Source organism: Macrotis lagotis, chromosome X (genome assembly GCF_037893015.1).
Source record: "Macrotis lagotis isolate mMagLag1 chromosome X, bilby.v1.9.chrom.fasta, whole genome shotgun sequence".
In the NCBI taxonomy this organism is placed as follows: domain Eukaryota; kingdom Metazoa; phylum Chordata; class Mammalia; order Peramelemorphia; family Peramelidae; genus Macrotis; species Macrotis lagotis.
In genome coordinates this window covers 352,321,050-352,337,345 of record NC_133666.1, presented here as the reverse complement: position 1 = coordinate 352,337,345, position 16,296 = coordinate 352,321,050, and the positions used below count along the sequence as shown (strand labels likewise).

Sequence of the window (16,296 nt, the reverse complement as noted above, 5' to 3'; positions counted from 1 at the left end):
CAAGAATTTAAAACCTACTTATCCTTTTGAATTTCATTAAATCATGATGGTATTTTAGAGTCTAAGGTATAAACCTTATAAATCTTCCTCCCCACCCCCATCCTCTAAGCCTGAGACACATGAGATTTACTCATAATCAAATCGTACTTAGTAGAATTAAAGAAATATGAGGTGGAATCTTAGAGATAATTTAATCCAAAATTCTCATTTTATATATGAAGTTAATTAAGAAGCACAGATTTTAAATAACTTGCCCAAGGTCAGACAGACAGCTCCTGTCTCCTCCAACAGATTGCCCCTTCTGTCACCCCTATTCTCTTGTTTATCTTCAATCTCTCCCTGTCTACTGGCTTCTTCCCTCCTGCATACAAAACTATCTATATTTGCCCTGTCTTAGAAAAAAAAACAAACACCTCACTTGATCCTTGCATCTCTTCTGCCTTTTGTGGTAAAACTCCTTATAAGAAAGTTGCCTTCAAACTTGCTTCCATTTCCTTTTCTCTCATGATTTGTCTTTCACTATCATCATTCAGCTGGAAACTCCTCTCTCCAAAGGCTTCAATAAACATCTCTTGGTTCCAAACATTTTCTGTGGCTCTCCCCTGTGCCTGCAATATTCTCTCTTCTCAACTCCTCCTACTTATTTCCATGCTTTCCTTTAAGTCCCGCTTAAAAAAAAAAACAACGAACCTTTTAGAAGAAACGTTTTCTAACCTCCCTTAATTTTAATGCGTTCACTTATTTATTTTGCATTCATCCTGTATAATAGTTTATTTGTACATTTGCTATTGTCATCCCATTATATTATAGTTCCTGGAAGGCAGGAACTATTTTTTGACTCTTTTTATATCCCCCAAATCTTAACAAAGTAGCTAGCACATGGCAAGATTTTAATTAATGCTTATTGACTGACAGGGTAAATAAAAGAGCTAGGGGTAGAACCCAAGTTTCTTGATCATCAAAATCTTGTGTATTTTCTCCCAAGCCATTGAAATCGTCAATGTGCATAAAATATTGTTATTCTTGTGGGGGGGGCAAAAGTAAGGAAAGGTAGTACCAAACACTGGTTCTGGACTCAGAGGATCTGGATTCAAATGCTGCCTGTGTAGTTCTGAAAGATTACATAAATAAATGAATGGAAAGATAGATGAATAAGAAATGATGGGTGGATTGGGAGAAAATTTATTAAGTAACTAGTATGTATCAAGCACCTTGTTAAGTATTGGGGATACAGATATAAACAAGATAGTCCCTGCCTTATGCCCAAAGGGCAACAAAAATGTGCATACCCTTTGATCCAGCAATACCACTACTGGGTCTATACCCTGAAGAGATGATGAAAAAGGGTAAAAACATCACTTGTACAAAAATATTCATAGTGGCCCTGTTTGCAGTGGCAACGAATTGGAAATCATGTAAATGTTCTTCAATTGGGGAATGGCTTAGCAAACTGTGGTACATGTATGTCATGGAACACTATTGTTCTATTAGAAACCAGGAGGGATGAGAATTCAGGGAAGCCTGGAAGGATTTGTATGAACTGATATTGAGTGAGATAAGCAGAAACAGAAAAACACTGTACACCTAACAGCAACATGGGGTTGATGATCAATCTTGATGGACTTGCTCATTCCATCAGTGCAACAATCAGGAACAATTTGGGGCTGTCTGCAATGGAGAATACCATCTGTATCCAGAGAAAGAACTGTGGAGTTTGAACAAAGACCAAGGACTATTATTACCTTTAATTTAGAAAAAAATACTGATATCTTATTGTCTGATATTGCTATATCTTATTTATGTTTCTTCTTTAAGGATATGATTTCTCTCTCTCATCACATTCAATTTGGATCAATGTATACCATGGAAACAATGTAAAGACTGACAAATTGCCTTCTATGGGTAGTGAGGGGAGGGAAGTAAGATTAGGGAAAAATTGTAAAACTCAAAATAAATAAAATCTTTAAAAAAAATAGTCCCTGCCTTTAAGAAACAATATATTCTCATGGAATTCTATTCTAATCTTCTAAATCTATTCTAAAAGAATATTATATTCGATTCAGGAAGAGAGAGAATGAGAAAGGGATTGGGGGTATGTGTGCTATATACAGGAAGAGGTATGGTTGAAGATGGCATAGAACTGAGGTGAAGTCCTGGAATATTAGAAAACCTAAAGTAGTTCCAGGCGCCCAAATTTCAAATGGAGAGGAGATAAGGATGATAGATTGACAGAGAATAGATGGCATAGTTTATAGATGGTCAGATGAACCTGTCATTTAAACACTCTGGGTCTTAGTTTATACAAATGTAAAATATAGACATTGGATTAGATGGCCTCTTAGATCTCTTTCAGTTTTAAATCTATGATCCAAAGATGCCCTGAAATATATAGAACTACCTATACAGGGAATATTATGAGATAATTTAATAATTGCAAAAATTAAAAAAGAATATGTTCAAAACAATGCATCCAAATTTTATAAAGATCCTCTTGTTTAAAGAAGGTAAAATTATGATTAAGGAAGTTTTTAGAGCACAAGGATAATAGCTATTCTGACTGATATGACTTCTCATAAGTTCATTACCTCATCAAATAGAGGAAAAATCTTTCAGAATAAAATGAGTTAACTGGAACTGCTAGAGCCAAGTGACTTCCCATAAGTAGGGCAACTCAAGCATGTAGACCACAAAGTCCTAATCCTTCTTCCACATGGAAGGCAGAGGTGGAAGATATATAGTACTGAAAGGCTTGACACTTCACTTCATTGTGATATCCCTAAGGGACCCAATTCAGTAAGAGTCAGGATTTCTGGGCTAACCTCAAGAAAACTAGGGTACATAAGCTTACTTTATAGCCATGTCATAATCAGGCTTAGGGTCCATGAACTCTACCTGCAAGAAAACCCCATTCAGAAGCATAGTCTGTGACCTCTTGGCTTTACTTCAGAAAAAAAATGAGAAAAACAAAAATAAAAACAGAGTAGGGGATGTGCAGTCACACGGAATAAGAAAAGGACAAAGAAACTTGAGACTGTTTAAAATATTTTATTGATACCTTTTGTCTTTATCCTTATTTCACAGCTCCCCTTAAACTGAACTGCCTTTATGACAAAGAAAACAATTTTAAAAAATTCAACTCTCACTTTCTTCTAAGAAGGAGGATATCTTTCATTGGTTGTGCACCAGGGCCATCACTAATTTTTCAATTACTCATAATTTGACTTTCTTTTAGTGAATTTTCATTCTTATTTTTTCTAGTCTTTATACATATAAATCTAGTATTTCTACTTTCTTCACTATATCAATGCATATGTTTCTCAGAATTCTTTATAATTACCATTTCTTCCTGGATAAGAATATTCTATTACATTTACATTATTTCTCAATCTATGGTATCTACTTTGCTTCTAATTCTTTAATTATTAAGAGTGCTGCTAAGAATATTCTGTTATATATTGGATATTTGTTTCTGTTTTTGATTTCCTAAGCCCAATAACTAGATTGCAGGACCAAAAGTTAAGGATAGTGAAGCCATTCTCTCTTTCTTGCATAATTCCAAGTAGACAACAAGAAAGACTAGAGCATTTCACACTTCCACCATTAGAACATCTGCATGCCTATTTTTCAATAGTTCCATCTGTTAATCTGATAATACTATGCTTACTTTTCAATTTATAAAGTATGAAAAGTAATCTGAGTTGTTTGAATTTGCATCTTGCCTGCTATTAGTGACTTATTACATATTTACATGTGGGTTATTTAAAGTTTTCAATTAAATAAAAAATAGTTATGTCTTTATATCACTTATTCATTGGAAATTGGCTCTTAAAGTGATATATTTATATTTATTCTATATAAACATACAATTGATCAGACCTTTATTTGAAATGGTTGAGGAAATTATATTTCTGTTCACATAATTTATCTTCTGATTCCATACTTGACTGTACAAAAAAATTTTGAATTTTATATACTAAAAATTCTCTTTTTCATACTTTATGATCTCTATCCTTGTGTTAAGAAATTTTGTCCGAATCACAATTGTGAAAGGTACTTCTATTGGATTCTTAATCCAATTAAAAAATGTTATACTCTTTTATACGTGGATCAAGAATCCATTTCCAATTTATTGGTTTGGGGTGATATATAGTATAAAATACAGGTCTGGATACTAAATTAAATTTCTGCCAAACTATTTCATAAATTTCCCAACAATTCTTGCTTTATTTAAAAAAAAGTTATCCTTTCCCCTAGCAATTTATGTACTTAAGTTAACCAAAAATTTGTCTTATGTTTTCTAGTGTTTCAATTCCTAATTTGTTAAGGTTGTTCTAATGACCCAGTAGTGCTTTATTTAACATGTAATAAATAATTCTGAAGATATTAGTTTATAATATAGTTTGAAAGTTGATAGTGTACTTCATTTAATTTTTTTAAAAATTATTTTCCATTGAAATTGTAGATCTACTTTCTTTCAAGTGATGTTTGGTATTATTTTTTTTAACCTAGTTCTAAAAAACTGCCCTCAGTAATTTGATTGGCATAGCACTAATGTTATAAATTAATTAAGGTAGTATTGTTATTTTATTTTATTGACACAAGCTAACTATGAATGATATAGTCTCTCTCAAATAATTTATTCATATTTTCAGTCAAGAATGTCTTTCAATGGTGTTTTTACAAATTGTACATGCCAATAGGTTAAACTTCCATTCATTTTATGCATTATAAATGATGTTATTTTTGTGGTTTTATTAATATTGTATGGAAATTTGAATAATATTGAAAATTTATTATGTTTATTCTTTTGAGTTTACCTCCCTGCTTTATTTGCTAAAACATAGCACTTCTAGAAATATATCATGTCAGAGTTCTTCCTTAGCTATGCTTAATTAGAATTTTTAACATAAACAAGTGGTAAAGTTTATCAAAGACCCTTTCTCTAGCTGCAGAAATAATCACATGGTTTTTGTTTTCTTGTGTTCTATATAGCTAATTGTTTTCCTACTTCTGAAACAACTGGGAATCCCTGGTATAAATATAACTTAATCACAGTGAATTAGTTTATGAACATATCTGTAGTCTCACTGAAGGGAATTTATTTAAACTATTTGGATCAATATTTAATAAGGAGTTGAATCTAAAGTTCTCTTTGCTTCATCTATCTAAGATTAGCATCTCAGGATTTTGTTTCGTAAAATGAGTTGATAGATGTCTTATGTCTCTATTTTTGAGAAAAAGTTTCAAAGTACTGGTATATATCCTCTTTGATCATTTCATAGAATTCACTTGTAAGGCAACATGGCTTAGGGTTTTATACTTGGGAGCATTTTCTTTAAAGTTTGCTCAATAACTTCATCTAAGGATGGGTAAATTAAGATCTTCAGTATTTCTTTTGTAATTTCAGATATTTTTATATTATTTTATATTTTTGTAGCTACTCATATATTTCTTTCGAACTGAATAAATTACAATGTATTTATCAATCATTTATTATGTATCTAGTATTGTGCAAAGCACTGGGTATAGAAATATAAAAGAGAGGCAACTCCTTTCTCTCAAGAAGCTTATATTCTAATAAAGAGAAAGGGAATGTTAGAAGGTTGAGTGGCCAGGAAGCTAGATGTGGTGAGCTTTTATCAATTAATATGACCCAAAGGTATGAGGTTCTTTAGGAGGATATGGTACAAAGAGTAAAAACCTAAGTAACTTATGAGATGGATGCTCAGTTTTGTAGGAGTATAATTAAGAATAGTGATTTTTGCTAATTTTTTTATTTCCTTTCTGATTTTTAGGAAATCAAATTGCTCATTTTTTAATTTTAGTAATTTTATTTTCCACTTACTTTTTCTTCAAGACAATTTTTTTCTAATTTGTTAATCTTTTAAATATAGCTCTTATTTTAGTTTATCAGTAATATAATCTTTTTTTATTTTCAAATTTCTCTATTTCTCCTTTAATTTTCAATACTTCTTCTGGACTTGTTTTAGGGTTAAAATTTTGTTGATTTTTCTAAACATTTTATTTATATGTTTAAATTCCCACATTCTCCCTTTTTAATTTCATTAATGAATGTTTTCAGAGACACACTTTTATCTGAGAACTTTTTTATATGTTGTTCCATTATAAACAAAATTACTTTTCTAATAATGCTTTCTTTGATCCATGCATTATTTTTCAGTGTCATTATTTAGTTTCCATTTAGGTTCATATCTTTGGAAAACATTTTTATGTTTTTATTATTTTTATTGCATTTGTTCTGTACGGGAAGCATTTATTATTTCTGCCTTTCAGATTTTTTTATGGTTCCTTATAATCAAGTTTATGATCAACATTTTATCATGATTGTATTGTGGTGTAATATTTAATACTTGCTTTCCTTGATATTCCCATTAAGAACTTACCAAAGATCAATATTTTGTTCTTATTTATCTGTTGGATTTATCAAAGTCTGAGAGAGGAACATTAAAAGTTTTCCATAATTATTTGTTTCTAATTTCGTCTTTTTTTGCAATTTCCCTAGGTATTTTTTTTAAGTTAGTGGCTATTCTTTGTTGGTGCCATTTCATTTAATATTTTAATTTCAATGGTGACTATAAAGAATAAAGCTTTCCTCATTTTCTTTCTTGACTTTATTATTATTATTTCTATATTTGATATTATAAGTATAATTTCTGTTTTTATTTGTTATCTGATGCATATCAAATTTAGTTTTAAATTCTCAGTTTTACTCTCCATTTTCTTTATTTAAAATGTGTTTCTTTTATGCAGCAAATTTTTACATTTAACTCTGAAGTCCTTGACTTTCAGGATTCCTAAATCCATCTAAATTTCTACTTTCTAGGCCAAGCCCTGGGAGCTAACAGTGAAGAGTCATTGAGTCTCTCAGGACATAGAAGAGTAGAATGTCTGAAAAAAAAGCAATAAACTTGCATATCATTTCCACTTTTCTCTTACTCCCTCAGATAGTTATCTGTTTCTTCTAGGATGAATCTTTTCTTTTGATTGATATTTTATTCTATTTTTCCAACTATATATTATGAAAATTTTAAAATATTCATCCAAATGCATATTTGTAACTTATACAATTTTCTTGCACCCTCCCTTCCCATCCCCCCTCCCCTCAGTGGCTAACAGTCTAGTTAATGTTGTACATGTACATTTGCGTTTAACATATTTACATATTAGTCATTTTGTGTATGAGGAATTAGGACTAAAGGAAAAGAAAGAAAACCATGTGATAGGAAGGAAAAACATAAGATAAATTTTTAAAAAGTGAACAGTCCATGGGGGTGATAATCAACATTAATGGACTTGCTCATTCCATCAGTGCAACAATCAGGCACAATTTTGGGATAACTGCAATGGTGAATACCATCTGTATCCAGAGAAAGAACTGTGGAGTTTGAACAAAGACCAAAGACCATTACCTTTAAGCTAAAAAAACCCCATTATCTTATTATGTAATTTTGCTATCTCTTATACTTTTATTTTTTTTCTCTTAAGGAAATGATTTCTCTCTCATCCCATTCAAATTAGATCAATGTATACCATGGAAACAATGTAAAGATTAACAGACTGTCTTCTGTGGGGGAGTGGGAGGAGGGAAGCAAGATTAGGGGAAAAATTGTAAAATTCAAAATAAATAATATCTTTCTAAAAGAAAAAAATTTTAAAAAAGTGAACCGTGTTCATTCAGATTATGTGCTTTTTTTACTTTTTTCTTTTTTTGTCTGGATGTGGATAGCATTGTCCATAACAGACCTCCCAGGGTTGTCCTAGCTCACTGAACTGCTGAAAGAAGCTGTATCTATCTTAGTACATCAACTTACAATGTTGTTAATGTGTGCAATGTTCTCTTGGTTCTGATCCCTTCACTCAGCATCTGTTCATATCATTCTTTTTGTGCTGCTCTAGAGTACCCCTCCATGTTTTTTAAAGAAGAATAGAACTTTATAACATTCAAATACCATGACATTTTCAATCATTCCCCAATTGATGAGGATGCATCATTTTAAATCTATGCCTTTTTAAAAAAATTAGACCAGTGTTTCATTAGTGGGAGTACATCAAGGAAAACTTTCTCTACCAAAAAAGGTCAGAACATTGGCTGTAATTTTATAGCTTTACAGAATTGCTAGGGACACTAAGAAAGTCACACAACCCACAAGAAGCAGAGGTGGGATTACAACGCAAGTCTTCTTGTCTTCCAGAATAGCTGTACTTACCCCAACATGTTACTTTTTTATAATATTACCAGATAAAATGTATTGTACAATAAAGTGTGATGTTATGCACAAGTTTGAAATGGATGATCAATGATTTGAACTGAGCTTAAAAAGGAATTCAGAGGTGAAAAGGGAAATCAGGACTAGACAGAGAGAACAAAATCATCCAAGTAGTGGAGGCAGGAAATGATGGGTGTTTGGAGGCAAATGGCAGGTGAGAACATGAATTAATTTTTGATAAGTTGATACAGTTAAAAAAATCAAATTAGTTAATTTATTTAACTGGCAAATTCATTGAAATGCTAAACCACTAGACTGTTAGATGAATCAATGAATAAACATTTTAAATAACAAGACTAAGTGACTTAAGAGTATATATTTCAATCAGAATAAGCTAATTTGCATAATGACACAAAATACTAGAAAATTAAAACTTTTATGGAAATAGGTTGCTACAAAAAGCAAATCCCTAAGAATATCAGTTCCTTAATACTTTGTGGTACACCTTCCTATCTTGTCTAGTGTTTCAAATACTTCAAATACTAATAAATGTTAAAGACATTCATAAAGAATAATAAGGCAATGTTTAAAAGTTCAACTTACCTGAAAGATATGCAACTTTTTCCTTTAAAATTGGCAGCACATCCATAGCCTTCATTTCATCATTTTTGCGAAATCCTGGAATATATAAGGAAAAAATAAAATCATTAGACTGATAAAAATAAACTTAACTTCTAAGATATTCTTTCTCTTGGTAAGGAAGGGAAAAAAGCATGTATTAAGTATTTACCATGTTATGTCATTGGATATTCACAACAGTCCTAGGAGATTGGTTTATTATTTTTGTTTTACAGTTGAGGAAACTAAGAGAGTTAAAGTAACCTGCCCTAGGTCACAGAGTTACTAAGTGTCATGAGGTTGTAGTTGAATTTAGATCTTCCTGATTTTAAGCCCATTTCTCTGGCTATTTTTACCAGTTAGCTAACAAGCTAGATATACACAGGGAAAGATTTGCTATACTCATTCAAATCCCTAGAACTAGCATAAATTGAGATAAAGTAAATTAATTGAAGTTCACATTTCATATTTCAATATGAGATTTATTTATAAAATGTACAATTATATTTAAACAGTTGGGTAAATGGAGCTAGTTCTTAAACTTCTAGAAGTATATGTAGATGTAAATATAAAACAAAACTAGGGTAAACTTTTTTACTACCATACAGTAGTCGGTATTGCAATTTCTATTAAGAATAATCCTTGGGGGGGCCTAAGTGGTACAGTGGATAGAACACCGGCCCTGGAGTCAGGAGTACCTGAATTCAAATCTGGCCTCAGACACTTAATAATTACCTAGTTGTGTGGCCTTGGGCAAGCCACTTAACCCCATTGCCGTGCAAAAAAAAAAAAATCCTAAAAAAAAAAAATCTTAAAATAGCCAAAGAACAGATTAAGGCAAGGGTTGGGGAACTGTAGGAAAGAAGAATGATGACTAAAATATAAAAAGTACTTGTAAACTGTTCATGTGGTAATGTGACTAAAGAAAAACAAAATAAAAAAAAAGCAATTTACCTAATCCTTCAAATCCCATACAATTGAATTCCTTTCCTATAGAAACAAAAATTTCAAAAAAGTAGACAAATGGGGAGAAATCAGGAAGTATAGAGCTAAAAATACCTGAATCAAATAATATTCTCTCTCTCTCTCTCTCTCTCTCTCTCTCTCTCTCTCTCTCTCTCCCTCCCTCTCTCTTTTCTCCTCCCCCTCCCCCAATACATTATAAATAAATTAGAGCTGGAAGTTCAAATAAAATACATAAAAGACTTGGCAAATTTTAAAGACTGCTATATGAATATCAGCTATTATTGTATCATTTATTATGTTAATGTTTATGTTGTCATGGAGAGAACTAAGAAAGTAGACTTACAAAGTGTGCTATTCTTTTCAAATTATTTCAAGTTTTCCTAAGTCTTTATTTTTATCATTATCTCTTTTCCTAAAATGAACCATGGGCTTAAAAAAAATCATCTTCACCAAAATGTTTGAGCTAACCAAGTTATATTCATTATTAAACAGTTATTCAAACATATATACTTCCTATACTATTTCCTTAATGAATAATTTCATGACTAAATTGGATGCATTCCACACATTTAGAATCTGAGGATTTTAGAGTTGGAAGTATTTCAGAGATTAATTCATTTGATCTCTTCATTTTTCAAATAAACAAGCAGGTCCCAAAAAGCAAAGAAAGGATTTTAGCCAAGATCATTAAGGTAGAGCAAGAACCAATCTGGACATCATCAATTTAATTCTTTCCTTGCTTGACAAGAGACATTCTGGGGTACTAGGCAGAAGCCAAGAGGTGGACAATGCATAGTAGCATGGCAATGTTCACACCTCTTTGAAACACAGCTTCGTTTTTGGCTGATTTCATTTGGCATCTACAGGAAACCTTCCCCACTCATTCCCTTGTTTTTCCTTGAATTATTATGTAGATATATCTTTACATGTTATATTGAAGCAAGATGACCCAGTAGATAGATCATTGGACCCATGTAAGGGAGACCTGAGTTCAAATCCTACCTCAAGCACTTACCAGTTATGTGACTCTAGGCAAGTAAATTAACCATTATTTACTTCATTTCCTCATCTATAAAATGGAAATAATAATAGCGTCTAACTTGCAGAGATATTATAAAGATCAAAGGAGATAACTTTTTTTTTAAATTTTTTGCAAGGCGGGTTAATGGTTTGCCCAAGGCCACACAGCTAGGTAATTATTAAGTGTCTGAGACCAGATTTGAACTCAGGTACTCCTGACTCCAGGGCTGGTGCTTTATCAACTGCCACCTAGCCGCCCCAGGACATAATTTCTAATGAACTTAGCACAAAGTAAATGGAGCATTGTAAGCACTATATAAATGTTAGCTATTGTTATTATTATTAATTTCTAACTGGCTCAGTTTCCTTATCTAAAAGATTGTGATGATAAAAATAGCACCTATTTTCCAGGATATTTATGAGGACAAAATAAGGTAATATTTGTAAAGAACTTTGAAAATTTTAAAATGCTATAACAATGTGAGTTGTTATTATTCTAGTAATGATGTTGTATCACTCAAAGAACAGTAAGCTCCTTGAGGCCAAAGAGCAATTGTACCTATACATATACAAATATACTTATATATCTCTGTGTGTATTGTGTATGTAGACATATGTATATTTATGTATGTATTAATCTTTGTATTCTCAGAATCCAACATAATGTTGTTATGGAGGTCATGAATAGTGCTGAACTGCACTTAATCAGTTGCTACTAAACACAATGAAGGCAAAAAAATAATTTATATAGTTGAAAAGAAACCACAGAGTTAAGGTTTATGGAGCTGGGAAAAATCTTAGAAACAATTTAGTCACAAGCCACTAATTTTATACAATAAGAAACTAAGGTTTTGGAAGATGAGATTCATTGTGTGAGGTCAAATGGTTCAGTGATTCTGGAATCTCCTGACTTCTAACCAGTGTTTTTAATCCTAAATTGGTGATGTCACTGTTCTTTGACACTGGTGACAGTATCGGATACTTTATTGAGATTTTTAAGAATTTTTTTCCCAGCACAGGAAATACAAATTTCATAGCCAGAAAAATTTGAAAAGGATTTTATATTCAGGGCACATTCATACCTACCATATTAACTATCCATCCCTCAGGGACTATCCATCCAAAAAGCAACAACTGCTGCTTTGTCTGAATTTGATTCTCTCTCTCTTAAGAGTCAAATCTTATGGTTTCAATTGCTGACTATTCCACTTATCACTTTTTCTAGACTGACTTCAGCAAGTCAGTTAAATGTCTCAGGGACTCAGTTTTCTCAGCTATAGAAGCAGAATGCCAGATTAGATAACTTCTATATTTTCCTTTCAGTCCAAAATCCATGATCCTATGATCAGAGTGTACTAAAATGATCAATATGAGGGCAAAAGTTGTAGATAAGAAATGATCCTAGACTCAATAGGGAAAGGTTTCACTTGATGGTATGACTCTGGGATGCCTAAACCATTAAGGGAAAGAAAACCAGGGAACTATTTCCTTTTTACTACACTTAATTTAAGCAAAAATCTCAACAATCAATTAATTTCACCCCATTTCTTTATACTATAGACATCTATTTGGACATGGTTTGAATAGAATAAAGACTTCTGAAATCCCACCAAGTTTTTAAAGTAATGCAAAGTGGTTGCAGCTATAGACAAAGGAGAATTGCAACAAAGCACCATTGATCAAACTCAGTTCATTTCCTATATGGCTTCTGGTGATATAGGGACTGGGAATGGGATCCAAGGAATAATTCAGAGAATGAGAAAATCTCAGAATCCAATTAGTCAGTCTATCTTTAAAAAGAGAGCAAAAAAGAGTGTTAGGATACAAATGTATCCCTGCTAAAATCATTTTAATGAAGTAACATTAACATAGTAAATTGAGATAATTAGTTTGGATAACCTATGTTTTTAAATTAAAAGTTTGCCAAGGGCAGTGGATAGAGCACCAGCCCTGGAGTCAGGAGTACCTGAGTTCAAATCCTGCCTCAGACACTTAATAATTACCTAGCTGTGTGGCCTTGGGCAAGCCACTTAACCCCATTGCCTTGCAAAACAACAACAACAACAACAACAAACAACAATAACACCTAAAAAAAAGTTAAAAAAAGTTTGCAGGGTGGCTAGGTGGTGCAGTGGATAAAGCACCCTCACTGGAGTCAGGAGTACCTGGGTTCAAATCTGGGCTCAGACACTTAATAATTACCTAGCTGTGTGGCCTTGGGCAAGCCACTTAACCCCATTTGCCTTGCAAAATCCTAAAAAAAAAAAAGTTTGCCAGAAAAAGCTTTATCTTACTCCACTCAGTGTCTACTGCTCTGCATATCACATCCTATCTCATCTCCATGCTGCTAACTAAAGTTTTGAAAAATCCTTCTTTCTCCTCTTGATTGGTGGTCTGGCAGGCAAATCACCAAACTCCTTCCAAAGTCTTCCTTTATATAAGGCAGAAACTGGACTTTTGGGTTCACTTATCTATATTTGCTGCTCTTCCTGGTTTCAAGTTCACAGAACATGATGGTTCCCCCCTTCCCCTCTCCCAGGACATCTCCTGCCCAAACTACCTGTCTCAGTGAATTAGACTAAACTCCTTGAGGGCAGAGACTGTCTTTTTCTTTTTTTTTCTTTCTTTCTTTCTTTCTTTTTTTTTTTTTGGTTTTTACAAGGCATTGAGGTTAAGTGGCTTGCCCAAGGCCACACAGCTAGGTAATTATTAAATGTCTGAAGCCACATTTGAACTCAGGTTCTCCTGACTCCAGAGCTGGTGCTCTATCCACTGCACCACCTAACCACCCCTTGTCTTTCATTTTATTAGTATCCTCAGCACTTATCAGTGTCTGGCACACAAAGTAGATATTTAATAAATATTTACTAGATATCAGATAATATCCAGCTAATTAAAAGTTTTAGAGAAACAAAGTTGTAATGTATATGCCCAATGTACTTATAAACTAAGTAGTGTTTTTAAATCATCACTAATAACTGTCTATATTTTACATGAAACACAGTTAATTCAATTAATTCTGGAACTTTCAATAAAGACAGGAAGGACTCTTCCATCGTACTTTGTCAGATCAAAAAGTCAAGTTAGCTTGGTACCCTTAAGGACTATGTATTTAAACAGTGTGTGATCATAAAGGATTTTAAAAAGTAAATGGCTTCTGTGTAATTCTAGTGATTTTTAGATCACTTTAAAGATATATATCATCTGGTTTTAGCCTTTAAGACTTAGAGCTTACTAACTTCTTCTCCAAACAATGAAATACTCTCTTCATTATAGTGAGCTTACAAAAAAGAAAAAGAAAACTAAGTAATGATAAATTATGTCATTTGAATTGTAAAACTACTCTCACATCTTAAAACCCAAAAGATAGGATGTCTGAATTAAAATAAAAGTTTAGAAGATTTCTTATTGCTACAGACCAGACTAGGGCACACTAGACTTTTACTTCTCTACAAGTTCCTATGGCAAACCTAATTAAATAGAAATTATTTGAACTACCAAAAGGCCATAAATAATAAGAAAAGAAGATAGAAAGGGGGGAAAAAAGGATACTGAAAGTAAAACAGGGAGAAAGAAGAAAGGAAAGAAAAGAGATGAAAAAATAGAAAATAAAAAGATATGTGTTAGGTATGGAATGCTTTAAAAAAAAGGAATGTAGTTATATGAACTACCTATGATTGAAAGATAAAACACATTTTCCTAATTGCAAATGACATTTTATGAGATTCCATTTGTCAAATTGTATTGATTATTTCTCCCTTTACTCTCCACCAATTTCTACTCCCAAAGGCCATTGAAGCTAGTTCCTTTTTTCATTAGCTCTTCTTTCTAGTCTTTCTCCTCTCTAATCTATTCTTTGCACAGGTGAAAAAACTCCAAATCTTCAGTAGCTCTCTGTTACCAGTAGGATAAAATACAAATATCTTTGCCTGCTTTTAAGCTTCCCCACAACTTAGTTCTAATTTATTCTTCTAAAATTGCAAAATCTATCATTTAAAAATGAAACTTGTTACATGTCTGCCTACCTTTTTTAATGCTTGTAACATATTCCAACTACCACTATTAACTTGTTGAAATCTTGTTGAAGTCAGGGCTTTACTTGTTTCTCTTACTTTTGTTTAAGGGATTGGTGCTGTGATGACTGGTAGAAATAAAGTAGGAGGGTGTAACATATCTGATGTTCCTTACTAGATCTATGGAGAACTAGACCGATATTTAAGAAGTCACACTATCTCGGAGCACCAATTGAGGTCTCCTCAACTCTCCCCTCCCTTCCCCTCCTGCACTCAAAACCTGATCTGAAGGTTCTCAGACTCATTTACTTGTCTGTGAATTCTCAGGCAGTTTTTCTACATGGAACGGGAATGTTTCCTCTATTCTTAAGTCAATGAAGACTATTAAGAGATACCATGACTTTTGGACAGAGAAATACTTAACATTTCGTAGCCTCTTTTGATAGGACTCCTATATCATATTACTAAATAATATTTATCAGCATTTCTCTGCCACTGGGTGGCACAATGGACAGAATATCAGGCGTGGAATTAGGAAGACTCCTCTTCCTGTGTTCAAATTCAACCTCAGACACTAGCTGTGTGACCCTGGGTAAACCCCTTAATCTTGCTTCTTCAATTTCCTCATTTATAAAATCAGCTGAAGAAGGAAATGTAAACCACTCAGTATCTTTTTAAGAAAAGTCCAAAAAATTTTCACAAAAAGTTGGATATGATCAAAAAAATGACTAAACAACAAAAGAATTTCCCTATTGTAATTTCTTTCTACTCACAATATTGAGTAGGTCCAGGAATGGAGTAGGTGATTAATATTTTAAAATATAATTGAAGAAATACAAGGTAGGTTAAGGAATAACAGAAACAAATATTAAGTGACTTAAAAGATCATCTAATCTAGAGGTGTCCCACATAAGTTAGAAGTAAATTAATATGTCTCTAGGAAATATTTAACAAAATAAAAATACAATTAATATTTCCTGTTTAAAACTACATCAACAAACTTGCTGCAGTTATCTTTATGTACAGATTACTAGCCCCCTTTATTTGAATTTAACAGTATTGATCTAGTCTATTTAATCCTTTGTTTCACTGAGAAGAAAATAGACGCAGAAAGGGTGAATTATTTATTGAAACAGATATTGAATAGCAGTGGTAGGATTCATATCCAAGTTTTTTCTTCCTAAATCTTCCTTCCTCGCTCTATCAAATTGCTTCTGATTAAGTAGTGGCTCATGTGGGAATCTTTAAAAACAGGAGACTGAACCAGAAATAAACATCGAGGAATATACTAAGTGAGAAGTAAAAGGGCTGCTATTTTTTAAAGAAAGAAAGGTCTCCTCTGGTGATAGAAGCATACAGTTGGAAGAGCACTTAGAAATTAATCAGCTCAACTCTTTCATTTCATAATAAGAAAATGAAGCTCAGAGAGATGAATGCGGTATGTTCACTAG

General features: G+C 32.5%; 1 protein-coding gene across 5 annotated transcripts in view; it reads right to left on the bottom strand.

The window, feature by feature from the left end:
* Positions 1-16,296, bottom strand: part of TRIO (trio Rho guanine nucleotide exchange factor) — a 600,806-nt gene that overhangs the window by 328,266 nt on the left and 256,244 nt on the right. Inside the window, exon 1 of one of the 5 annotated variants that reach the window (XM_074199601.1) lies at positions 8,832-8,943. The exons of 2 other annotated variants lie outside the window; for them this stretch is intronic. In XM_074199601.1, coding sequence (XP_074055702.1) covers positions 8,832-8,886 — 55 coding nt within the window. In that variant the 5' untranslated portion in view covers positions 8,887-8,943. Of the gene's footprint in view, positions 1-8,831; positions 8,944-16,296 lie in introns of those variants that run through there. 2 more of the 5 variants (XM_074199603.1, XM_074199604.1) reach the window with 2 other exon arrangements.